The sequence below is a fragment of the Zeus faber genome (assembly GCF_960531495.2).
Source record: "Zeus faber genome assembly, chromosome: 4".
NCBI classification, from domain to species: domain Eukaryota; kingdom Metazoa; phylum Chordata; class Actinopteri; order Zeiformes; family Zeidae; genus Zeus; species Zeus faber.
This window is the reverse complement of record NC_137191.1, coordinates 8444360-8471820: the sequence shown is the minus strand read 5'-3', so window position 1 is coordinate 8471820 and position 27461 is coordinate 8444360. Positions and strand designations below refer to the sequence as shown.

Sequence of the window (27461 nt, the reverse complement as noted above, 5' to 3'; positions counted from 1 at the left end):
GTTCTGAACCGAAGCCTTTCCCTGTAACACCGTGCCCACGGTATAAATTTCCATTGCAAATTGAAGATGTAAACTTTTTTACACCCTCACCTCATGTTGCCGCTGCACGGTGAGAGATGGTCAAATGTTGTAATAAACCACCCAATGAGTCATTTCGCCAAGCACCGCGTTCCGCCAGAACTTCTTACACCAATATTTTAGGACACGGTGCTTTACGCCACTCACACGCGCACGGGAGCGAGTACAAACAAAGGTGGCGGAATGCGTTATCAAGCTCAAGTGAGGAGACATCAGATCCACAGAACCCTGCAAAGTCAGCCCCGACTGTGTATGGAGGATGAGATCCTAAACGTGGTTGAAGAGCACATCTGCGTCATCAGCGGAGAAGGCAGAGGAATACAAGCTACCATTAAACGAGAATATTCCCCTAGCTATTAGAGTAGGGTCATTACATACATATTTTTTGTTATATTGTTTTTTATATATTCATTGAACATTTGAAGCGTTTACCAACCCAGTACTCTGTCCCACACGTAACACATGATTATTATAAGCTTTCTGAGCATATTGTAATTGGTAAAAGTATAGTATAAGGCTCTTTGCATGTGTATTTTACCCTCCCCCCACACACACACACACACACACACACACACACACACACACACACACACACACTAATTAGTTATCTTGCTCTAAATCACACAACATTGGCACTACCTGCTGTTGTCCAGAGTTTGGTATTGGACGACTCGCCATGTTTTGCCGCTGTCTGCTATGGCGATGGATCATTCATGTATAAAAATAATAAGCCATGGATGTAGTAGTTTTTTTGTTTTCTTTGTTTTATTTTAATATTTTACGCTTTACACTTAGTGATGATGTCAGGAAAGTCTCTGTCTATCCTGCTCACTGATTGGTTGAGGATGAGCAGTCGCTCTAAACTAGTAGAGCCATGGAGACGCCTCCCGCCAAAACGCCACCTTCGAGGAAAACTTGTGCCCTAAAAGTTGTAACCAAAACAAAAAGGTACCAAAGGTAGTAACTGCAGGAAAGGGTTACCAAAGAAAAAGTTTGAATTGGTTTTCAAATCACTTGTTATCAATCCATTTTAATCAAGCTTGGGTCTCACTTCAGAATTATATTCTTGCAAGTTTTTACTTTCGCTTTTGGAATATTGTTTTGTTTGTTTACAGTTCAATACATTTCGCTTTTAGTCTTTCTTTTTTTGATGGTGGCATCAATTATTCAACTTTTCATCGAACATATCTGATTTACAATTCAAAATATGTTTTTATGTTTAAAGCGAAATGTCACGGCTTTTCAGGCGACACAAAAAAACAAAGAGGAAAGAAGCACAAATAACAACAACAGCAGTTATCTTCCACTCTCTAACATCGAAGCACCTTCCCATTCCCTCTCATCACCCATGCTCGTCATTTCCGTCCGGTTCCCGGTGGTTCGCTCCGCTGGCGACGCGGAGGCGTCACGCTTCACGCTGAAGACGTCCCACCTCTCGGGCAGCACGCCGCGGTTGAAAAGGAACGAGCTCAGGACGGAAAGCGACAGGGTGGCGGCGCAGGAGGCGAGCATGCAGACGGTCCTGACGGGGCAGCGCTGGACGTACACGCCGTCCTCCAGCGTGCACCCGGGCAGGCACAGCACCACGGGGAGGCCCAGCTCTCTCTCCCCGACCAGGATTCTTATCGTCATCCCGATGAGGTAGCTCAACGAGGCCCCGTAGCCGTTGGACGCCTGGCAGAAGAGGATGCAGACCAGGTGCGGGAAGATCAGCGTGTAGGAAATGTCCGCCCCGAGGATCCAGAGGACCAGGACGCTGTCGTTGTGGAGCGTGATGGTCGTGCCGGCTACGCCCACGGCCACCACGGAGACACGAATCACCCACTGCATCTCGCGGTCTGAGGCCTGAGTGAGAGGAGTGTGTTAAAGGACCGCCACCCTAACCCTACCAATTTCTGTGAGATCTGCGAGGGGACAGCCCCCTATAAAATCTCCTGATTGCAAAGTCCTCAAAGCTCATCCCAACAAGACCTTCCAGCACGGCGGACTTTTTTGAAACACCGTGGACCTGATACGGACCCCGCCCCCCCGCCCCCGTGACAGCGTTTTCAACCTCGGGTCAGGGGAGGCGTTTCCGAAAACCGCCCGGGGCCAAACGGGCCGGATCGCCTCCGCCCGCCTCTCACCTGTTTCCGCAGCACATTCTTGTAGATGTTGTTGGCGAAGACGGACGTCGCGGACAGGAGGGCGGAGTCCATGGACGACATGACGGCGGCGGCCACGGCGCCGATCCCCAGGACGGAGACGACGTGCGGGGTGAGGTGCTCCAGGACCAGCGGCAGAATGAAGCTCTGCTGGCCAAGCTCATACGGTGACGAAGAACCGTACAGTGTTCGATTCCAATCTAGAAACAAGAGTGCGTCAGTTGGGTAGTGGTTTTTTTTTTTAGACGTTAAACAATATTTTGGGGGACAACTGGAGGTGGAACCTGCCATCGTGCATGTTTCACAACACTATAACGCACGCTAACATTTCCAAAATGCCTAAACACTACATCGGTGAATACCAGAGCCACCACCCTGCTCCTTCCTATTTGTAGTGGCGACGCTTCAACGTCCATCGAGGCCGACTCTGTGGAGACTGCAGAGAGGGTTTGAAGTACCGTGTTGTGGTTCCAAGACAAGTTCCCAAGACGCTGAGAATGACCAAAACTATTTCATGCTGTTGCTAAACATTTCAAGGAAACCGGAGCAACTCCCTGATTGAACCGGCAAACAAAGCGGCCCACACAAGACGTGCGGTCCAGAAAAACCTGCAAACCCACAGTTGTTTGACCATCCCTGGGAACGTTCCCTTTGCATGTGTCACTAAAAAAAAAGCAATGAGTTCGACGTGAGGTCCTCACACCACAACAGCACACGGTGTGGGGATGGCTTTCGCAAAAAAAAAAAAAAAGAAGAAAAAAAATCACAGTAAGAAAAGAGCATTTCAAATGACCACATGTTTGGCGGGGGGTTGCGTTTCCTTGATAGCGTTACGCCCTTGGCTCAGTGACACGTTCTCCCCCACAGAACTAATCGCTGTCCACTCCATTTACTCTGACTAGCGATGCCAGACAGAAACAAGACTTCACTGTCCGGAACTTTGAAACTGTTCCAGCACATTCGGCGAGCGAGCGTCGTCCTGCCCCGATGTACAGTGCCTGTCTCTGTGGTGATCGCACCAGAGGGTTTTTGTTTTTTTTGTTTTTTTTTAAGCTGCTTCACTGTTGCACGCAAATATGTCCGAGACCGGGAACCAAAAATTGTGTCCCCTTGAGTCCTTCCACCAGCTCGCCGGCGATGATTCAGTGACTCCGGTCGGATTGGTTTCACTAGTCTCACCGCTCCAGCGTTATTGAACACGTCTGATGTGATTCAAACCGTTCGTCCATGACAGGGGGCATGATTTAAAATCCCTCAGTGTCTGTGATAATGATTTGAAAGACGTACAATGTTTGCAACAGTGAGGTTAGGACAAAAAGAACCTGCTTGATGTGGGGACGCGCCGTGATCCCCTGTAGTCTACAACAACAAAAGTGATTTATGTCGATCAGTTGTAAAATATCACCCAGCATCTGATTCCGTCTGTCTAGTGTTGAGATCCAAATCAGTCCCCCCCCACACCCGCCCCTCCAACCCCCACCTGTGGAAGCAGCGACAGCCCCGATCAGAATGGGAGGAATTCCGAGGATGATGATGAGAACGGCGGCAGCAAAGCAAGTGAGCTGGGCGCTTCTGGGGGAGGCGGCAGAGAGTGTCCTCTGGTGGAAACACTGGAACGCCAGGCTACCCAGGGCCTGGAAAAGGGAAGGATGGAAGAGGTCAGATAGATTAGAAAATGACATAGGTACTTTATTAATCCCCAGAAATGAAGGCGTCACATCATATGAAGAATTAAATAGAGATAAAAATATGATGAATATAATAAGAATATATCCTCATCCAAAGAGAATAGACATACAATGGTCCACAAGGTGTGATGCTCATTAGGGGACCACACACAGAGGCCCAGTCCAGCCAAACAACTTAGCACATTTTGTCACCACACCTATGGAGAGAAGCTCAGGGAGCGCCGTCCTAAATCTGCACGGACGCAGCTCCAAATGCACAAGCTCAAATCAAATTGCTAAACTTGGCTTCAGTGGCATCTTGTCCAGCTCACCAGCATCAAGAAGTTGTCGATCCACGGCCACACTTGGTCCGACTCTATGGTGCCTATCCAGGGCGCTTGGTAAGTGTGGTTAAAGCCTCTCTGGACTATGTCTCCAGATATGGGGTTGCACAAAAGAAAAGGGACACACAGCCACTGCAGAAGTGGAGAGACAGACACAACATTCATCTTAAAAATCACAAAGAACATCACTTCTGTTTGACTGCAGTCCGCGGCCCAGAGGCAGTTGGTCTCACAGTGACATCTAGTGGTCTACGAGGTGCTAGCACCCTTCAATCATATTTATTGGAAACATTAAAGTGTTGTTACTCTGTGACTGCAAAGTTCTTTGTGACGATGGAGATATTTTCATTTCCTAGCTCAGGTTGCTGTTTGTTTCTATGTACATTGGTCTCACCTGCGGTGATTCTCAGCCTATTGGAGATTGGTGATTACAGTAGACTGTAGTGGTTCACTGGTTAAAATGTAAGATTAACTCTGTCTTGGATGCAATGTCACGCAAATACCCAGTGTTGCATGCCCAACCTGCTGACGGCACAGGCTTAAGTTTAATAGCACTGGCAATAATTCATTTCCTATCTGAATTTTAAAACATTCATTTATTTATGTTCTAAAATAAAATATTTATATAGACTAGTGAAGATAAAATAAATTTGAACATATGCACTAGTTTTACGTACTCTCATGCCAGACACTGCCAAAAATTAAAAGAAAATAATAATTGTCATATTTTACTATTCTATTTTGTCCCATTTTAAAATAAATTTCAAGAAAACATCATATGTGAGTTTTTTTATTCTATTAATATGATTTAGATCAGATTTAAAAAAAGAAAGCACGCCTTCGGCAGCTGTCTCAGTGGAAACAAGCATCCTAAAACATAAAGATGTTTGGTGTAAACGTGCCACGAGACCCTGAGACTCACCAGGCTGATAAATATTAAAGACAGCTGGATAATGTCAGTGTAGGCGACAGAATAAAGACCTCCTAACAAGGTGTAAATGATGGCCACCGCTGCAGATATCAGAGTGGAGTAGGCGTAGGGAATATCCAGTATCACAGTCATGGTCACACCTATTGGAAACATTACACACACACACGCGCACACACACACATACCCGCGTGTACAGTACATCTGAATGCTCTTGCCTCAATACATGTCTCTGCATTTTTTTCAAAGTTTACATGAGTGTGCAGGTTTACCCAGGCTGACCAGTGTGCAGGCGACCCACAGCACGTCAACCAGCAGAGCGGGCAGGACCAGCGCAGCGCTCAGCACTTTTCCGTATTTTATTTCAAATGGATCCATCATGGTCACATACCTCTTGTTTCTCATCGGCTTGGCGAAAAAGAGGCCCCCTGTGACACGGTGGCAAGGAAAACTGCATCACACCATTTCATTCCATTCCAATTATTTCTTTGTTTTGTTTAATTTCGAATTTGCATTGTCCCTCACAGCTATTGCACGGCACGGATCACACAATCAGCAGATGTGACAAGTTGAATTTGTGTTACTGCTTAGCTGGTTCATGTGCCTCCTTCTGTGCACTGAATCCACAGCAATGGTTGTACATGGATTTATTTCAGGATCTGTATGTGCATGTGTACACTGTGTGTTTGTGTCTGTGTGTTTGTGTGTGTGTGTGTGTGTGTGTGTGTGTGTGGCGTTTTCAGGGACCTCCGGCACAGAGACGCAGTTGTAGACAACAGTTTATTGCAGTGGGTGGGCTAGGTGGAATAAGCCCAGGAGGACTTATGTCATGACAAGGGCTCCTCTCCTGCGTGTGTGTGGGGATGGGGTTTTTACCTGTTGCTCGTTAGGCCAACCAATGAGCAACAGGTATACAGCCACTCTGATCCTGGGCTCCCATCTACCTAGACCCAGGACAGATGTGGCTGCTCAAACCACACCATTCCTCGTCAATCTCCTTGTATTTTACCGGTCCCCTGTTCACTCAGTCCTGGTCGAATCATTGTAATAGGCGTTGAGGCGTATCCACTGCGTCGGTTCGCTGCCTGTTCCTGGACCCTGGTTCCCTGCCGATAAGTTTGCCTTCAATGACTGTTCTTCTGGTTTTGACCTCTGCCTGTTTTTCAATAAACCCTCTGTCCTTTGCACCTACTCCTGAGCCCCGTCGTGTCCGGCATTCGGGTTCACTAGCCAGCACTCCCTTGACCACTACCCTCCACCAACATCGAGATCCACAGTTTGTACATCAGTGGGCACGGCTTAAACAGTAACAGGGTTAATTATATCCAAAAGTGCCATTCCCCGTTAATGTTTGATTTTATGTTTGATGTTTGATTGATGTTTGGGGTTTTTTTTCCACATAATCAACAGGTATATGGGTTTCGTCAGCCCTGTTCCAGACTTATCAATTAGGGTTTGCTAAGGTTTTAAATCCATATGTAGAACAACTCTGACACTATGAAAGAAAATCCCTCTTGTTACACTAAGTGTATTTGTAATCTGAGAATATTGAGGAGTTGACTTTTTCCATGGATGAATATGTTGATTTACAATTGACACTTCCACAGCATCTTCTGTTTTATGAAAAGGTTATGGAAACAATAATACCCCAATTTCTTTGGGTAGATCGTATTAAACATATACATTGAGTTGATTTTACATTTTTTTTTTTTCCCATTTTCAATTTTATTAGAATATTATACAAGTAACAGGACAGACACCTCTTCACATGGTTGACAACAGTTACTGTATTGGTTATTCTGCTTGTATACGTTACAGTTATTGATGTAATGGAGTTATAATGGGACATTCATAAACCTTAAATTTAACATGACTAATCAGAATATTTGAGACATATTTCTTGGGAGGTATTAGCATTGGAAGATTATGAAAAATGATTCCGTAAATGTAAACCAATTGTACTATTTAAAACATGAAGGATATGGAAATTACAATTAAATTATCTATTGAACATGTTTGGCCTTAACACAATAAACAAAAGCCTAATATAGTATCTGCTGTGCCCCTCAAATGTAATCGGTGGTACTCCTGTTAGCCCTCTTACCACAAAAGCATATGTTAAAAAGTTATTTGTTTGACATTTTAAATGTACATGTGGTGGTGTGCTGTGTGGATGGGATGGTTTGAGGAGCCACACCTGACCTGGATCGAGGTGATTGGGTCAGGGTGGCTGCATACCTGTTGCTGATTGGTTGGGCGTACGAGCAGCAGGTTACAACCCCAGTCCACACACGCACTCAGGATAGGAGCCCCGTCATGACATGTTCTATCTGCTCCTGGCCAACTCCACCTAGCCTCCTCTCTTCAATAAACTGGTGTCTACAGCCCATCGTCGTCTGTGTCTCTGCCGGAAGGACCTGGAAACGTCACTTGGGTGGTGTGTGGCAGACAGAACTGCCACACATACAGTGGGGCAAAAATGTATTTAGTCAGCCACCAATTGTGCAAGTTCTCCCACTTAAAAAGATGAGAGAGGCCTGTAATTTTCATCATCGGTTCACTTCAACTATGAGAGACAGAATCGGGGGAAAGAATCCAGGAAATCCCATTGTAGGATTTTTAATGAATTAATTGGTAAATTCCTCGGTAAAATAAGTATTTGGTCACCTACAAACAAGCAAGATTTCTGGCTTTCACAGACCTGTAACTTTTTCTTTAAGAGGCTCCTCTGTCCTCCACTCCTTACCTGTATTAATGGCACCTGTTTGAACTCGTTATCAGTATAAAAGACACCTGTCCACAACCTCAAACTGTCACACGACAAACTCCACTATGGCCAAGACCAAAGAGCTGTCAAAGGACACCAGAAACAAAATTGTAGACCTGCACCAGGCTGGGAAGACTGAATGTGCAATAGGTAAGCAGCTTGTTGTGAAGAAATCAACTGTGGGAGCAATTATTAGAAAATGGAATACATACAAGACCACTGATAATCTCCCTCGATCTGGGGCTCCACGCAAGATCTCACCCCGTGGGGTCAAAATGATCACAAGAACGGTGAGCAAACATCCCAGAACCACACGGGGGGACCTAGTGAATGACCTGCAGAGAGCTGGGACCAAAGTAACAAAGGCTACCATCAGTAACACACTACGCCGCCAGGGACTCAAATCCTGCAGTGCCAGACGTGTCCCCCTGCTTAAGCCAGTACATGTCCAGGCCCGTCTGAAGTTTGCTAGAGAGCATTTGGATGATCCAGAAGAGGATTGGGAGAATGTCATATGGTCAGATGAAACCAAAATATAACTTTTTGGTAAAAACTCAACTTGTCGTGTTTGGAGGAGAAAGAAAGCTGAGTTGCATCCAAAGAACACCATACCTACTGTGAAGCATGGGGGTGGAAACATCATGCTTTGGAGCTGGTTTTCTGCAAAGGGACCAGGACGACTGATCCGTGTAAAGGAAAGAATGAATGGGGCCATGTATCAAGAGATTTTGAGTGAAAACCTCCTTCCATCAGCAAGGGCATTGAAGATGAAACGTGGCTGGGTCTTTCAGCATGACAATGATCCCAAACACACCGCCCGGGCAACGAAGGAGTGGCTTCGTAAGAAGCATTTCAAGGTCCTGGAGTGGCCTAGCCAGTCTCCAGATCTCAACCCCATAGAAAATCTTTGGAGGGAGTTGAAAGTCCGTGTTGCACAGCGACAGCCCCAAAACATCACTGCTCTAGTGGAGATCTGCATGGAGGAATGGGTCAAAATACCAGCAACAGTGTGTGAAAACCTTGTGGAGACTTACAGAAAACGTTTGACCTCTGTCATTGCAAACAAAGGGTATATAACAAAGTATTGAGATGAACTTTTGTTATTGACCAAATACTTATTTTCCACCATAATTTGCAAATAAATTCTGTAAAAATCAGACAATGTGATTTTCTGGATTTTTTTTCTCATTTTGTCTCTCATAGTTGAGGTTTACCTATGATGAAAAAAAACAGGCCTCTCTCATCTTTTTAAGTGGGAGAACTTGCACAATTGGTGGCTGACTAAATACTTTTTTGCCCCACTGTATTTTTTTTAACAACATTTAAGCCGCTCATGAACGCACACCATGTGGTGTCATGACCTTTACCACATGGCTTGTAATGTCTGCCAATAACCCTGTCATCCTACAATGGTAACAGGGTTGACGAAAAATGTTACTGGCAGTCATTACAAGCCATGTGTTCAAGGGTTAAGTTTTTATATGATAGTTTGAAAAAGAAATCATACTGAGGGACAGGCCATTTTTATATTTTTTGCAAGATGCTTTGCACAAAACTCTGTATACAACCCTTTAAAAAGAAAACAACTAATGTGTTTTCACGTTATAACGCGTATAATGGAAATTTAATTATGAAATGTTTTGGTTTTTTTTATCGTTGATTCAGATTTACAGAGCAATTTGGGACACAAAATTGCACGTTTTGGTATAACCACCCAAGAGCATGTGGAGGCAGACCTGACTGCCTCTGACATCTTTACACACTATCACTGTGCATAAATAAGACTGACCTGAATTAACAAACATCAATACATTCAATATTGAAATTGTATGTTTATGTAACTTAATTTGGTTCGAAAACAAAGAATTTGAGGTTTAGAATTACACATGCATTTAGAGGGCATTTAGAAGTAACTTGGACTATGAATGCAATTTAAAGGTGTGGGGAAGTTTAAAGGTGATGAGAAAGGTACTGAAGTGCTAAGTAGTTACTATTCTTTGAGGCAAATCCGGGCTGATATCAGTTTTTTTTTTTAATCTGATTGGGTAAAGGATAGGAGATATGTATCCAAGCCAACATTTATTTTTAAACGTAGAAAAAATAGATTGAAGAGTAAAATAGACATGACTAAATTACAAATCTAGTTATGTGACATTAAAAAGTATTGTTTCCAAAATCTATTCAAAAAACTACAAATTCCCCAAAGGATTAAGCAAGTATGTAACTGCCCAGCTCTGCGAAAGGTGCTTGACTTACCTATAATAAAAGACGCACAGTACTGGACGGACATCAGAGCCCATAATAAGCCCATTTTAGGATTGTACGTTGCCTCCGCCAGACCAAGAAGGAATCCACCTCCCACCCACGTAGCTGAAAATGATAAATATACACAAACATGTGTGACACACACACACACAAAATACTTAATGGAATAATGCAAATAAATAAACCAGAATAAAATAGCTATTTAATTTGAAGATAAAGCCACTGATGTGTACAATATACTGTATAGAGGCAAATAAATTAACCTAAAAATGATTAATAAAATGAACAAATATCAACAACAAAAGATAAATAAATAACGATGTTGAAGGCTGCGCTTCGGACTGAAAGGATTGAGATCAAACTTTCTCCTTTCCTATCCATTTATAAAACTAGAGTGATTACAAATGATAGATAAAATGCTAGTAATGAATAAAATAATTGTTAATGACAGATAAACTCTACAGGTTGAGTCTTCCCTAAAACCTTTGAAAAAAATGGCTCACTATAATAATTAGATAATTGAAATATTATTAAAATATCATCGGATGCCAAGTGGAAATCCAACCATCTGCTTTTTGAACAATATAGACAGTCAAATTTCACCGCACTACTCTTCCCAGTTTTTGAGCCACATACTGTACATGCAAAGTATTTCAAAACGACTGGCTTGATCCCTAAAGGTGTGCTCTAACCCTGTAAAGGCTTTCAGCCTGTGGTTATCGAAAGATTCCACTTTGTGTGCTTATTGCGAACGACAGCATTTGGTCATCAAGCTAAAAATAAAATCTGCTCTGAGGAACATCTTACCGGTCATGGTAAAAACTCCGACCTTCAGGCTGATATTCCTGCCCCCCAGGAGGGCCATTTCGGTCCTGTTTACCTGGCTATTTTTCTCGGCTGCTCTAGACTTCATTGAAGCCCAGATTCCCATCCCCAGAATGAGAAGGTAGAACAGGATCACTGCCACCACACCGGGAATGTTCAGCGGCATGTTGAGGCCAAACAATAACCCTGGGACCGAAAGGCAGAAAAATGGGTTATTGGTTTCAAAACAAGAGCTTTTGAGCACTTGCCGGTACAAAGTTCACACACCCAGTGCCCACCCATATGCCACGTATCTTGGTTTAAACAATCTGTATTGACGAATCAACTTCTTAACTCTACAAAAGACTGTGAAACAAATCTGTACATGTTGAGATTAGTCAAGTCAAAGAGTTTTATTGTCAAATGCACAGTATAACACGGTCTCATCCTGAACAGTGAAATTCTTAAGACATGGCAAGCGACAACTATGTAGAAGGTATGGAAAGATGATAAGATAAAGGTACTTTTTTAATACCCAAAGGGAAATTCCATTGTTGCAGCAGCAATGACATACATGTCAAAACACACATAATTTACAAAAAATGTATTTGAATATAATATTTGTATTTGAACATATATATATAAAATAACTACTGTACAGTATGAAAATAAATAGAATAAAATGTAATTTAATTTAGTGAAAGCAAATGAAAAGCAGAAGTTAAATGTAAAGTAAAAGTGTACCTTGTGCATTGCCATTCAGAGGAGGAGTTTCCTCTCCTGGCACAGAGGGGAGTCATTGTAGGTGCTATTGCGGTGGCAGGAAGAACCTCCTGCAACGGTCCTTATTGCAGCGGAGCTGAAGGAGCCTCTGGCTGAAGACACTGTGTTGTCTGACCAGTAGGTTGTGTAGGGGGTGTGCAGTGTTGTCCATGATGCTGAGCAGCTTATGCAACATCCTTCTCTCCACACCCAGCTCTAGGGGCTCCAGAGCAGCCCCCAACACAGAGCCAGCCTTCTTTATCAGTTTGTTCAGTTTCTTGGAGTCTCTGGCTCTGATGCTGCCGCCCCAACAGATGACTGCAAAGAAAATTTCATGAGCCACAACAGACTGGTAGAAGATATGTAACATCCTGCTGCACACATTGAAGGACCTGAGCTTCCTCAAGAAGTAGAGTCTGCTCTGTCCCTTCCTCTAGACAGCCTCAGTGTTGCATTTTCAGCCTGTTGTCCAGGTGAACACTCAGGTACCTGTAACCCTCCACCACCTCCACCTCTTCTCCCAAGAAATAGTGTTCGGCTTAGTCCTGGTCCTCCTGAAATCCACCGCCATCTCCTTCGTCTCGTTGCATTTAAGAGGAGGTGGTTGTTTCCACACCATGCCAAATAGCGGTCCACCAGTTCCCTGTACTCAGTCTCCTGTCCACCACTGATACACCCCACAACTGCAGAGTCATTCGAAAATTTCTGCAGAACAGGACTCAGAGTTGTATTGGAAGTCTGAGGTATACGGGGTGAAGAGGAAAGGTGAGAGTACAGTCCCCTGCGGTGTGCCTGTGTTGCTAACCACCCGCTCAGACACGCATTCCCTCAGCTGCACAAACTGTGGGGTGTCAATAATCCAGGAGGTTGTGGAGGCGTCCACCTGCATCTCTGGAAGCTTCTCTCGCAGCAGCGCAGGGTGGATCGTGTTGAAAGCACTGGATAAATCAAAGACCATGATCCTCACAATGCTGCCTGCTTTGTTCAGGTGAGAGTGGGCTCCCTGAAGCAGGTAGATGATGACGTCTTCAACTCCAACCTTGGGGCGGTAGACAAACTGCAGTGGGTCCAGAGAGGTGCTCACCTGAGGTGTGAGATGGTCCAATATGAGTCTCTCCAGGACTTTCATGATGTGTGATGTTAAGGCAACCGGTCTGTAGTCACTGAGGGCAGATGGAGAGGACTTCTTACGCTTCTAAGGTACCGGTACAAGGCAGGATATCTTCCACAGCACTGGAACCTCCTCCTCAGGTTGAGGTTAAAGAGGTGCTGTAGAATCGCACATAGCTGGTCGGCGCAAACCTTCAGGACCCTGGGGCTGATGTCATCCGGACCTGCAGCCTTGTTCTGATGCAGTTTCTCCAGGAGCCTCTTCACCTGACTACAGGAAACAGACAGGTGGGTGGTAGAGGGGGGCCGTTTGTTTCTTGACGTGGGGGGAGGTGTTGATGGGGCTGTATTGAAGTCCACGTGGGGGTTGGGGGGTGAGGGGAGGCACAGTGTAAGTCTGTGGTCTTGGTCACCGAATGGCAAGCAGCTGTGGGGGCAGGGAGGGTGTGGGGTCTGTGTAACTGGGGGCAGGGGAGAAGGCAGCTGAGGGTCCTGTGCTGAACCTGTTGAGGAACAGCTCTGTCCAGGCTTCCCTCAGCCTGATCCCCCTTCACCTTGAAGCCGCTGATCTTGACCACACATCCCGCACGTTGTTTTGCTGGAGCTTGCTCTCCAACTTTTGCCTGTATGCCTCCTTACTTTCCCTCAGCCTCACTTTCAGCTCCTTCTGCACACTCCTCAGTAATTCCCTGAAGGCCTTCTTCTTCTTATTCAGCAGCTCCTTCAGGTTGCTTGTGATCCAGGGCTTGCTCCAGGAAAGATATTCAATTGTTAAAAAAGTAAGCAAATAAGGGCAAAACTAATAAAAATATGGCAAAAATAGCAACAACAAAAAAATTCCTCGCGTGCCCGCGATGTCACAGCAGAGTGCAGATCACGGGCGTCGCTTCACTGTGCATGGCACTTTGTTTCCTTATGAAACAAAACAAAACACTTCCTCACTCCGGGTTTACCTCCTGCATTGCTTGGAGACGCTCACTTTCTTTTCGCCAAAGTTTGCCTTTGAGGCAGTTCCGCCTGCCACACGCCGCCCGAGTGGAGTTTTCAGGGCCCTCCGACACAGGCAGAGATGTTGTAAACACACAAGTTTGTTGTAGAGTGGCAAGATGCAACCAGCTGGGAGCAGATGGACACATGTCATGACAGAGGCTCTCTCCCCGTGTTTGTGTGGGGATGGGTGATTTACCGGTTTCTTGCTGATTGATCTGATGTGTAACAGGCGGACAGCCAACCTGATCCCGGGCCCAATTATCTGGACGCAAGACAGGTGTGGCTGCTTCAACATCATTATGCCTTGATGTCATTTCACTACATAGATGTATGCTTGTTATATGTATGTGACAAATCTTGAATGTTAAACCACACCACCCCCACACCACAGCCTTCTTCTGATCGATTGATTTGATTTTCTTTCTTGGTCACTTGTGTGTGGTGGGGATATTTTTTTTTTTTGTGAATGTCATATCCAGTTTGGTGACCAGAGCTAAGCTACGTTGCTTTGGCAAATTCATCTGGAATAACAAAAAGTATAGACTGGACCCTGCGCCCCAAACTATTATGGTGACAAAGTTTATAAGCATGCATATATACTTTCTTTCCCTCAAAACAAACAGTGTTTGCATACTATGATATTTAACTGGATGTAGTATGTCATCCTGTTTTTCCACACATTTTATTTGATGCATACTATGGTTTCAGACGTAATAGATGAACATTAACAAAATAGTTTGGTAATATCTGTCGGATGCTTACTTGCAAATAACATGTCATTAGTTTGATGTTTGTGCCTGTAGAAATATAAATACAAAAGCTCCTTCACACATATCATACATCGTTTTCATCTAAATTCTTAGATAACCTAAAAAAATAACCTCACTTTTGTGGTGTCTACAATTCAAATAGCTCTGTGCAAGATTCCCTCTTGTTTTGTCTCTCGTTGTTTAAAAGGTGAGTAAATAAGGGAAATGACTATTCATTTACCAATTTTCCATAAATACCCTGAAGCGTATGAGGATAACCTAGAGTCCAATTATTAGATTTTCCCAATAAGAAGATTTCTAATTTGTGACCCTTAATAATTCTATACCTTCGGTTTTTTTTTAAATTTTATATCCTATGGCAACTAGATAGTTGTTACTTGCCCTAAGTAAGATAGCTTTAACTTACTGAACTTCAATGTTCAGAATAATGCTGGGTTAATGTGCATTTGACAAACACTTTCACTTTGACCTTTTAATAGACGACTTTGCTTTTATAGTCTCTATTCGATGGCCTTCTTTTAATGTAAAGCACTCTGAGTTACATGTAAGCAAAGGAAAATACAATACAAAGTAGAACAATAAAGTATTAAAGGATGAAATAAATTAAAAACAGGGTAAGAATAAACATTCCTCAGTGAATTACTTTGTCAGTGGTGTCCTGAATTTCACCGTCATCTCCTACATCCCATCTCTTAGCTCTGTCTTCCCTGGAAACCTTTTTTTAACTCTTCTTTAGAATCAAAACTTTTCTAAACATTTAAGGAATAAAAGTCAACTTAAAAACAACTAAGAAGACTAAATGAAGGCTGAGCTGAAAATAACATTATTTGGCATCTGCTTGAAAACCGCTACAGAAGTCTGCCTCTCTAATATTCTTTGGCACTGTCGCTTGTTCCATAGTTTTGGAGCATAGTTCAAAGCTGCATTTCCAATCTTCTTCTGAGTGGGGTGTTGTACTTCTAACCGGCTGGTGGGGAACGGCTGAGGGCTCTAGATGGAGCATACAAGACCACTTATTCTGTAATGCAGGCCGGTCCAAAGCCATTTAGAGTGGAATTGGAGTGATGTGCTATCTCTTTCTTGCTTTTGTCAAAAGTCTGGCTGCCGAATTCTGAATAAGACGAAGTCTCTCAATGCACTTTTTAGGAAGGCCAGCAAAAAGGGCATCGCAGTAGTCCAATCCACTTGTAAAAAGCACAAGTTCACTTTTCAGCATCTTTCTGGACCAGGAAGGGCCGTATTTTGGCAGTGTTTTGAAAATGAAAAATTCTGTTCTGGTAACTTTCTTAATTATGAGAGTTTAATCAGAATTTAGACACCCAGACTTGTTACTTCTAAATTTCTGTCTTTTAACTATAAATATGGAACACTAGTACTTTAGTGTCTAGTAAAACTCAAGATAAATTGGTACATTTATTGCAATTACTGGTTGTTGAAACACTCTTCAGTGTAAACAGCATGAGGCGCAACACTAGAGAATACACAGCGCTTCTTCCAGAATCATATTCATCCAAAAGAAAAATGCAACCCTCCCGCCACCCCAGAAACTTTGCTTTCATTGATAATTTATCTTAAAATGGTCTGCTGATGCATGACAATATAACACACTTGCCCAGGCTAAATCTCACATTTTACTTTGGTTTCACTTTGGTCGGGATAAGACCTGAGGCAAACAAGGTGCAGTCAAAGGTTCCAGGTTCGACGGACGCTGACATCCCCCTGTTTATAGACGGCTTTAAACCTGACGGCGACCACACGTCTGGACCAGCGATGAGCCGCGGGCCCGTTTCATGTGAACAGTCTGATTAGCAGTATCTTGATGAAGACTCCAGCGAAGAGGATGAGGACCATCAGCAGCACGGCCAGGCCGCGCCGCACAGCGAGCTGCTTGCCGGACAGAACCATTCCCACTGTGGTGGCGGCCGACCCGTCCAGTCCAGAACCAAACACCTCCAGGTCCGCGTCCCCCGTTCCGGTGCTCGCACACCCAGAGGGAGGATTCTCCAAGGCCTGGTCCTGAGCAGAGTCGAGGCCTTTCAGAGCAGGATCTTACGGGGGAACAGGGAAACGAGTTTTAAAATCATAGGCTCAAAACAATTACCTGAAGCAGGTACACATCACTGAGATGGACAGAAATGGCAACGGAATCGACATCTTTATTTACCTTTATTTTCTAACACCACCGTATCTTTTTGTTCCGTGATCTGGACTCCCGATCTCACCAGCGCCTGATCAAAATGCATTGGCAACAGCTGTTTCTGACTGTTCGTACCTTTAGAATACCGTGCAGTGTATTCATTAATTTGCGTGTACAAACCTCTTCTGTCACCTTCTTCCAGTCTAGCTTACGCAGGAAAAAGAGAAAGAACATGGACTGCAAAAACACGCACACGATAAGCCCCAACCACAGTCCTGAAAGACAAAAGGGGAAAGTTCACCATGTGCTTCCGCACGTGAAAGGCGTGTACGAGGCTGAGGGGAACGGTGGCGGGGGGCTTCTACATTCCTGCACGTTGGCTCTACCTTCTGCCCAGTGGCTCTCGCACCTGCGATCGACTAGGCTTGTTGAGGGCAGCTCACAGGGACAAAAAGGCTGCTGCTCTGGGAGAATGGTGAAGAGGAACCAGGGACTGGAATTCCACGGGAGCCTGGGCCGAGTACTAGCCGTTGGATTTGTGTGTTTTAACTGGTAAGTCGAGTAGCGAACCGGTCCAGTTAGTTGTCCTCCGTTTGCAGCTAGCTGCTCCGGTGGGTGATTGTTTAAAAACCTAATTCCTGCTTCTGTCACCCCATAAAAGCCCTGTTGGACTGTTTCCCGTCTCTGTGTGTGATTGTCAAACAGCCACTTTTCCTCTGCCCACCTGCCCGTTCCTGTTACAGTTGTTTTGACTTTGACAGACTTTGATCCTCACCTACGATACCCATTTTGGCCGCGAACATCAATGACACGCCGATGGGGAATCCTATGAAGTAGTACCCCACCAAGTTACACAGGGCACCCACCAACTGCTTTCCGGCTCCGCGGAGAACGCCCCCCGTCACGCCCTGCGAAGTCACAGTGTCAGTACACTCGAAAAACCGGCAGGCGGATTCTCATTGGCTTGAGTCTTGACGCGAAGCCGCATCGAGCCTCACCGCGGTGGCGTCGAACAGGTGGAAGAGACCGTACGTGACCATGACGTCGGCAACCCTTTGGATGATGTCCCTAAAAAGACAAGAACAAAGAGAGTCCTGTCGGGTGGAGAACCATGGACTGGAAGGGGCCGTTGAGAAACAAGGTAAAACACAGAACACTCACCTGGGATTTTTAGGCAACTACAATGAAAATCACATCCAGTCTTTAGATAATAAAAACATTTTTATGTCGGAAGCAAGACGCCCAGTCTTGCCTTTTGAAGAAAAGATCCTGACACTAACTTTTAGATATTGAACATGATACTGGAATTCAGTTACTGGGGGCTGATCTAATCAAATATTTTCATTCACTACCATGTTTAAAGGAAGAAGGTATCATGCGTGCGTCATATTTCACTTTGCTTATACAGTATATGTATAGAATTTTTATAAATTGGACGCCTTGAACGTTGTTTTCATTTAAGACCATGGGCAAAAGTTCCTTGCTTTAAGTGTTTTATGGAATAAATGGAAAGCAAAGTTATTTTTATTAATTTTTTTGGCTCATCTGAAAAATGATCCAAACCGTGAGTTTTGTGATCCGTTGCACCCCTACTTACAGCCATCTGCAGCTCAGCATTCAGTTTAGAATTTGCTATCGAGTGCAACAGACTGTTTTCAGACTGAGTGGTTTGTCGGTAGCATAAAAGTGTGAATAAATGTCATACACAGCGTATATATCAATTTGTTGTTGAGTTTACACCTACTGTTCTGAGGTGAAAATGTATCCAATAACGTCTTTAGGTATCGTAATACTGGCTCCAACAACACATGAGACAATAACTGCATTGGGGAAAAGAAATGCAGGTAGAGGCAAGCAAAGGTCAACATGTTGCATACATTAAATGACACAATAACTGATTGAAATAACTACTACAAAGTCCTTAAGAACAACTATTTATCTGGCTTAATTTAACTATAGAAGGACCGATAGTTAATTTCATACAATGGTGACTAAAAGCTGGTATTCAAATCTTCAGGTAAACAATTTCCTTACAATGTAATATTAAGAGCAAAAATTGTTATACTATTAACTATTGTTTCCAATAGTTAATAGTATAAGTTCGGCACCGATGCCTCTTCAGCAATATTCCTTTTCCTGTCATCTGGAATGAGAGCCCATTTAATACAAATAGAATGGCAGGGAGACAGCTTTACTGGGACACTGGTCCATTGTGGGACCAGACATAATTTATACCTTAAAGAAATGCAGGGTCTCTTATTAGCTGTGCTAACTACAAAGAAAATCCAAGACAACAGTCAAGAATACCGTATATTGTGGGGAAAAAAGGTTACGTTACGTGCTCCGTCAGCGTGCATCTCAAGTTGCTCACCTGCACAGACGATGGCGACCTTGGAGGACAGCTTGGCCTGCTCCGTGTTCCCAGCACCCAGCGCATTCCCAACACGCACGCTGGCCGCAACTGAGAATCCCAATGGAAACTGGGAAACGTGAGTAAATAATAAATATAACCTTTTTTTTAAGTGCAATAAATATAACACAATTGAATTAAAATGTACAATTAATTCAGCATGCAAAGATAAAAATCGAATTAATATTTTAAAATAAATGTAAGAAATAACAAATTTGCTTCTAGGGATATATTTTTACTGGCACGTGTGAATGTTTCATGTGTTAAGTGAACCTTGACCACCACAATGGATGTTTTGGCATCTAAAAGTAAGCATTCCAAGCCTGCGTAACATTTTGAGGTTTAAAAAAAACACTCGAACATGTGGAAACTAGTCTTAATGCTGCTGGTGACAGTTTTTGAAGGTGTGCATAACAAAAACCTTTTTTTTAATTTTCCATATCAGTCCAAGTTGATTATTCATTTACGTTGCAAAACATTCTCAGAAAGTGGGGAAAACGTGTAAAAAAGTGGATTGAAATATAATTAAAAGGAGTTACCATGTAAGCAATGGTAGCCAACTCATAAACTATCGACTGAGCTCCCAGCTCCCCCTCGCTGATGATACCGGCGAGGAATCCTCCGATCTCGAACATCCACCATTCCAGACAGAGCATCAGCATGCTGGGAACCGCCAGCCGGATGAAGGGCCCCCACTCCTGCAGGCAGTCCCGGGACCAACCTGGGAGGCACATCTTCATCAGTCAACATATAAATACATAAATACTGTTCATGTTCCCCTGTTACCACTGGAAATTTGTGGATTAGTTTGAAGAAAGCCAAAAAGAATAATCCCAAAAAACAGCTTCAAGGGGAATTATGTGACGATGGTGACTGTTCCTATTAATTTGTGCAAACGCCAAAAAAAGGTTATTAAAGGAACAGAACGAGTTTTTCAATTCTCATAACATTTTTATGTGCGTCTTAACTCCCAATTCAACTACAAAACACCATACTAGGGTTTAATGAGCTTTTCGACTAACTTAACGCTGAAAATAATACTTAACTGTAAGGAACTTAAATTACCCTGGTTACCTTTCCACTAGAGGTTCGTAAACAATTACAGAGTTCAACTACGTTGGTCAAACATTATACCATTTATTTCACTATTGTTAACGACAGCCAGCCAACCAACCCAGTTAATGACGGCAACATTGAAGTCTGAGGGGAAAGTGACGGCATGACAGCAATCAAACTCCAGACCTATCAGGAATGCTTTGGTTATATTCAATTATAATTTGACAACAACTATTGCCACAGCAGCCAATGTAAATTAAAATGTTTCCAAAACTCTAAAACTTAAGTTCTATTTATGAGCTTCAGTGTACTTTTATAAACTTTCATATACATTTTGGATATACTGTGTGTGTACACACACACACACACACACACACACACACACACACACACACACACACACACACACACACACACACACACACACACACACACACACACACACACACACACACACACACACACACACACAGAATAAATATTGGCAAGCTATTACTAATTGGAACCCACATGGAACCCTTTCCCATTCCAAAGTCCGCACATGCAAGTTTTGGTGCTGACTGCTGTGGTGTGTGCAATCAGAAGTAAGTACATTTCAATACATAAACAATTCAATCAATTAAGCAATAGTTGACAAAAAAAAAGTTGTTGCTGTTCCTGCTATGATAACAAATGTATTCTGAGCGGGTGAGACAGTGAGTGATTTTTCAATGTTGCATTGAAGGAACAACTGCAAATATTGAATGATTGGTCCCAAAGTTCATTGAACTCAAAGGAAAATATATACTGTGTTTAAAGAAAACCTGGTAATACCTTTCCTGGTTATTCCTCTGGACAGGCCGATATTACCACCTGCATCTAAATGTCATTGAAGTAACGAAAGAGCAACTCACCATTCCACGTTGCCTTGTGCAGCCCCCTCAAGCAGATGTAAACATAGAGCAGTGTGGCCAGGCAGTACTGAGAGATGGCGTTAGCCGCTGCAGAGCCGCTGTGGTGAGGTGAAAAGACAGTTTATTTATCCACATCCATTTAACAGTACCTACTAAGAACACTTTTAAATGACTTAACAAGGTCATCAAATTAGATTGTTTATTGATCCCTAGAGGGAAATTGTAGTAGCTCACATCAAAAATAGGCAATAATAATGAAGTAATGACGATAACAGTAGAAAAAATAAAGGGCAATTAACTGGAAGATAGAAAATAAGTATACAATAGACCTGAAAACTTAAAAATAAACCTAGCAATACACCAGAAAAATAAAGCTGAAAATAAACAATTTTGCATTCATACACTGGATGCGATTGACTTCAAATGTTTGACTTTGAGCTGAAGAGCATCTAAACTTAATCTTGGTTCAAAATAAATAAAAGAAACAAATAATTAAAGAAAAGTCCGCAATGCGGTGGGGGAACTCACGCGACACCCAGATCCAGCACAAACAGGAAGACGTAGTTGATGATCGCATTGATAACATTCCCAATGAGTCCAGTTATCACCTGCGGCCATATGATGCCCTGTAAATACAACGGATTTAGTCACACACATATAAAAGGAGTAATTATGTTCTCATGGCTGGTCTTAAGGTTCCGGATGACCTGATTCTGAAGATACCTCCCCTGCAGCTGGTACATGAAGGCAGCCTGCAAACACACACACACACACACACACACACACACACACACACACACACACACACACACACACACACACACACACACACACACACACACACACACACACACACACACACACGAGTAAACGGCTTGACACTGAGCGTTGCATTGTTGTTGTTGTTGATTTTTAAGTTTAAAGGAAACAGGAACGCAGACAAAGTACAGTCCAAGTAGAGTCTTGGACGGTGCTTTTTAAACCCTATTTGTTCTGGGGACCCACATTTTTTAATGTTTTATTCTACCATTCTCCTCCCATTGTTCTCCTTTCGGTGACATTTCATGGATCATTTTCCAAAAACTTATCTGAGTCTTACCATTTTTCTTTAGGCAAAACAAACTGTTTACAGCAGAACACGTGGGAGCTTTTACGTAAAAAGGGAAAAAAAACACATTTTCATACATGCTTTTATCAATTCAGTAAAAAGCTGACCTTCTGGGATAAATGTACTCAAGTTATTTCTAAATTCTGAGAGAGAGAGAGAGAGAGAGAGAGAGAGAGAGAGAGAGAGAGAGAGAGAGAGAGAGAGAGAGAGAGGAGAGAGAGAGAGAGAGAGAGAGAGAGAGAGAGAGAGAGAGAGAGAGAGAGAGAAGAGAGAGAGAGAGAGAGAGAGAGAGAGAGAGCTTCTCCATTATGTATTATACAGTATCTACCCATTTATCAATGGAAGCTGGGTCTGCTTTGAGTCATTTTCTTGTTATGGCCTTTTTGCTTGCTGCTAAGAGCATCAATAGCAATTTCTTATCCTTTCTGTTGCCCATTTTAAATGAAATTTTACCTAAATATTGACTTTCACATCCTGTAACCCTATTGCATGTCAATGATTTTGCTGGCGACAGAAATCATCATCATTCCTGCCTCTCCTTTTTTGAATGCTTTACCTTTACCTCTATCTATTAAAATAATGCCGGACCTGGAGATATCTGTAATAGTAATTTCTTTCCAAACAGGGAACCCACAACTTTAAACATGACAAACCACCACCTCCCAATCCATAATGAGAGTTATCTAAATTAATATTTATGAACATTGACATGTCATGTTAATGTCATTAAACACAATTGAAGTTGTTATTGAAGTTTGAATAGACAAACTAGCAATTTGTAAGACATAAGAGATGTTTAACAGTTCACAACTTTGATATATGCATGTTTTATTGAAGGGAGTATTTACACATTTTTCATATATAAATGGGCTAAAAAATTGCATTCAGGCCATTTATAGGACCATTTCTCATTTGTTCTTATCAAGAAAACAAATAGTGTGATGTCATTTTAAAACACGATTCCCTGGTATTTCAAACGATTAGACGATTCTAATTTGATTTGGCGACCCGATTAAAATCTCCGCCGACCCACCAGTGGGTCGCAACCCTGTCTTCAGAAAAAAATAAATAAATAAATAAAAAAAAAGGTGGAACTCACCGGCAGAGCGGGCATGAAGATCTGCACGTACAACTGGGAGAGACTGAACACACACACACACACACACACACACACACACACACACACACACACACACACACACACACACACACACACACACACACACACACACACACACACACACACACACACACACACACACACACACACACACATACACACACACACGAGAAGGAAGTGTGTGAAAACATGAGTCGCTGACATAGCTACTGATTACTTTTATAATTGATTAATTACTCTCTAACTTTCATTTTACATCATTTATTTCATCCGTGTGTGATTCGTTTTGGCCGTAGATGAGAGCAAAATAAAGGTGGTAGATGCTCAGCACAAGTCATTTGTACACAAACGGCCATCTTGGAATTGCTTCATAGTTGTGAATCTCTAATGTGAAAATGAATGTTAAAAAGACACATAATGTGTAACAAAGGTTGACCTAACACACAATAACAGATTTTGTACAGTAACAGAACGATCTCATCCTCTTCCCGAATTCCCCACGGGATTTAATAAGGTGGTGTTATCTTATCTACTCATTATATAATAATAATCGAAACATATAATGATAACAGTTCGGCTAGCCTCCTCTGGTGACACTTAACCTGACATCTGTCACAGTAACATCAACAAGAATAGTGGTTAAAAATTCAGAGCAGACATTTGACTTCGAGGAGCGATTACATTCTAAATGGTGAAACTAAACCTTAGGATATAGATAATATTCACAATATCCAACAAAATAAAAGCAAATCCGATCAGGTCTAACAAACTTTAAAAAAAATAAAAATGTAAGTCCTACCCAGGGTAAAGGCAAATGTAAGTCCAATACATTAGACAAGGAAGCTTCGATGGAAGCTGAGTAACTTGTTGGTCACTTAGCAGAAAGGGAACCAGCTCAATAAAGGTCGAAAGGGATGCAACGGTGAGGACTCACCGGTTAATAAACTCATAACACCGGTGTTACCGGTAACATTGGGCATTTTCGAGTCGAATAATCAATGTTGAATCAAATCAATATCTATAGACTCTACTGCGCAAAACACTGGGTGCTGGACCCGGTAGACGCCGTCTTCACCGGAATATCGCACGTAACGACCTAAATAAAAAACGCAGATCGATATAAAAGTTGTTTTTTCTATTAATAAATTAGATAGAGGCCGTTCGGTTGTTGTAGCTAGAAGCAGGTGGAGGGGTTTGGAGGTGATTGGTTCTGGTTATCGCACCGGAGTTGCAGCTCCAGGTTATTACTTATATAAGTTATTGTATATAATAACAGACGCAAAATAATTGAGTTTCATATATTTTATTCTTTGTGCATCACCATGGCAACATATCGTCACGCTTGTTTCAGAAAGTGCTAAAATATTGATAACATGCTTAGTATTTTTCAAATTCAAGTTTTTTTATTTGATGAACGTGGGCGCTGATACACAAAAATGAATGAAACGGGTTTAATTCTATAGGATAAAAAAAGCAAAATGATGCTGTAATGTATTGTAATCGGTGTAACCGCGGCAACCCCAGTAATTGATCTGTAATAACAGAGCCCTATAGTGGGGGTGGTAGCTCAGGCGGTAGAGCTGGTGGTCTAGTGATCTAAAGGTTGCTGGTTCGATCCCAGGCTCCTCCTGCTAGCATGCTGTAGTGTCCTTGAGCAAGACACCTAACCCCTAATTGCTCCTGATGGCTGCGTCCGTCGGTGATTGAACAATTGTAAGTCGCTTTGGATAAAAGCGTCTGATAAATGACTAAATTTAAATGTAAATGTAAATGTAACCCAGAGGAACTAAAACCCAAACTGAACACTGACCTCCCATCCCTGTGAGCTATGGTGTCATTAAATTGGATGGGAAGTATTAATTGCTAACGTAAATAAATTAAAGTTCAATGATTTTGAATGAAGAGGTAAAAGAGTATATCACTTTGCAAGCAACACTATTATGTTCAGAACAACCCACTGACTTACAGAAAGTTTGTTGTATCACATATCGTGTTATATCAAGTCTGGCCTCCACATCGGTTTGGTTTAGTCAATTAATTTCCATGCTTGTGCAAACCAAACTGGAACATTTCCGAACCCCTCCGGCCGCGATATCAGGGTCAATTTGCACAACAAGCATGTAAGATATTCTCGATCGAGGGTTTGTGTGAGGTGTGGGCGCTGACCTGGCCACCTCAGGGCTCTGCTTGACCAGCAGCAGGAGGGGCTCCGTGTTGATGAGCAGCGCCCAGCAGGGGCAGCAGGCCAGCAGCAGGATCAGAACTGCTCGCTGCAGAATCACTCCCACACGCTTCAGGTTACCGCTCCCATAGGTCTGCACGGAACAGGCAAACAGCGGGACACAGAGATATGCACTGTCAAGTCAGGTTGGGAAACACCAAAATCTAACGGGGAAAAACAAACTTGATCCTAAAGTGAAAGGCTGAGCTACTTTCCTGGGGACCCCCACGGTTTGGGATTGAGGATAATACCTGAGATATGAGGGTATCACAGGCCGAGGACAAACCACTGCCAATGGAAGTACCGGTGACGTTGATCACCTGCAATTGAAATAACACACTTAAAGTGGAATAACAACACGTGCACATATTGGTAGAATCGGGAGGTTTGTCTCACTGCTATTGATAATGCCACGGCTGCCAGCTCCGTTTTCCCCAGGTGACCGCAGAACACCGTGCTGATGAAACTGATGAAGAAGACCATCAGCTGGGAAACCAACTGAAATAAATATATATATAAAAAAACATCAACAACAAAGCAAGCATTTAGAACAATTGAATATAACTCAGTACCTAGTAAAATATAACAAGGTACTGAGTTATATTCAATTGTTCGAAATAATATTTACAAACATCATCATTATATTAATAGTTATATAGGAATATATCTTGTTTTTTTTATGCTGTGGCTAACTCTGTGTATAAGAACACATTTAATTAATAATGCATTTTCACACCGGCACCCATGCTGTTTTGATGATGACAAGAAAAACCTTGAGAAAATAGCTGAGGAATATAAATCGATACGTTATATATGACATCCATGTAATACACACACACACACACACACACACACACACACACACACACACACACACACACACACACACACACACCGTACTGTATATGCTGGTTATCAGGATGTATTTCTACTCAAACTTAACAGTTTCCTGAGCTGCTCATCAACATTAAGTCGTTGCGTTGCCTGCTGCGTTTAAGAGACGGCACACATGGCGCTGAAACTCACCACCGGTCCCGCTAGTCTGAGGATGTGGCCGAGCTCATCCTTCCACCCGACCGGGATCCAGTCCTTAAACTTTCTGCAGCCGAACGCCGTTTGGGAACTTATTCCATTGGTAGAAGCGGGCTCCTCCGCACCCATGTCCGATGTTACAAGTTTACCGCAACAGATGAGAAATCGGGTCGCTGTGGCGGTGCGCTGGGCTCCAGACGCGGAGAGATGGAACCGGGCGGCGGGCGCCCGTCGCACGTGTTTTGAGCTTTTGGGTCGGACCCGGCGTCGGGCCGTTCGCGAACGAGCCGGTTCCTTCGAACGGCTCCGTTGCAGGAACGAATGGAACCGAGTCTCGCTGGGGTTTTTTGCCAACTTGTATGGCCTCAGCTCCTCCCTCGCCGGGAGGTGCCCTCGGGGGAGAGGAGCGCACCAACCGTCAACTTTTGAGTTACATCTAAATAGGTTATTTTACTGTTATCATTTATGCCTGGGAAAAAAAATAACTGACTGTAGTACTGTCCTTATTCCTCATGTTTTTCTCTTCTCATCAGCTTAATAAATAAATACATATTAACGGAATAAAAACACATACTTAGATAGAGTATCATACTTTCACGTGTTACGTGTTGTCATTTGCTAATGGGCCTCCGCGGATTTGCAACATAAACAAAAATAACAGAAACACATTGCATTCACAAAAGAGAAAAAAAGACACATTATCTCGTAATTATAAATCATTATTTCGTAATTATGGTGTTAGGGCGTCTTTACTGTCTGAACGCAATGGATGGCTCTCGGAAACGAACGGAACCGTTCGATCCGGCTCCTTCCCTCCTCCTGGTCTGACAATGACGTCACAACTCCGTCCCTCTC

General features: G+C 43.0%; 2 protein-coding genes across 2 annotated transcripts; both read right to left on the bottom strand.

Annotated features, from left to right (window-relative positions):
* Positions 1 to 1374: 1374 nt before the first annotated feature.
* On the bottom strand, positions 1375 to 11184 carry LOC307229044 (high-affinity choline transporter 1-like; the record flags this gene model as incomplete). Its single annotated transcript, XM_079998917.1, has 8 exons — positions 1375 to 1923; positions 2205 to 2422; positions 3703 to 3856; positions 4222 to 4365; positions 5156 to 5304; positions 5434 to 5589; positions 10185 to 10298; positions 11001 to 11184. 8 exons carry the CDS (start codon positions 11182 to 11184, stop codon positions 1375 to 1377), a joined length of 1668 nt encoding a protein of 555 aa, XP_079855043.1.
* Positions 11185 to 12450: 1266 nt separating this feature from the next.
* Positions 12451 to 26654, bottom strand: LOC307229043 (multidrug and toxin extrusion protein 1-like; the record flags this gene model as incomplete). The annotated part of the gene is made up of 20 exons (XM_079998916.1): positions 26601 to 26654; positions 25971 to 26072; positions 25826 to 25894; positions 25520 to 25668; positions 23333 to 23375; positions 21833 to 21877; positions 21654 to 21751; positions 21126 to 21223; positions 19716 to 19897; positions 19138 to 19246; positions 18511 to 18586; positions 17765 to 17834; positions 17542 to 17674; positions 16947 to 17041; positions 16794 to 16857; positions 16428 to 16677; positions 13424 to 13618; positions 13283 to 13330; positions 12951 to 13140; positions 12451 to 12843 (listed from the first exon to the last, which is right to left on the bottom strand). The coding sequence occupies exons 2-20, from the start codon at positions 26055 to 26057 to the stop codon at positions 12451 to 12453; spliced, it is 2394 nt and encodes a 797-aa protein (XP_079855042.1). The 5' UTR covers positions 26058 to 26072; positions 26601 to 26654.
* Positions 26655 to 27461: the final 807 nt, after the last annotated feature.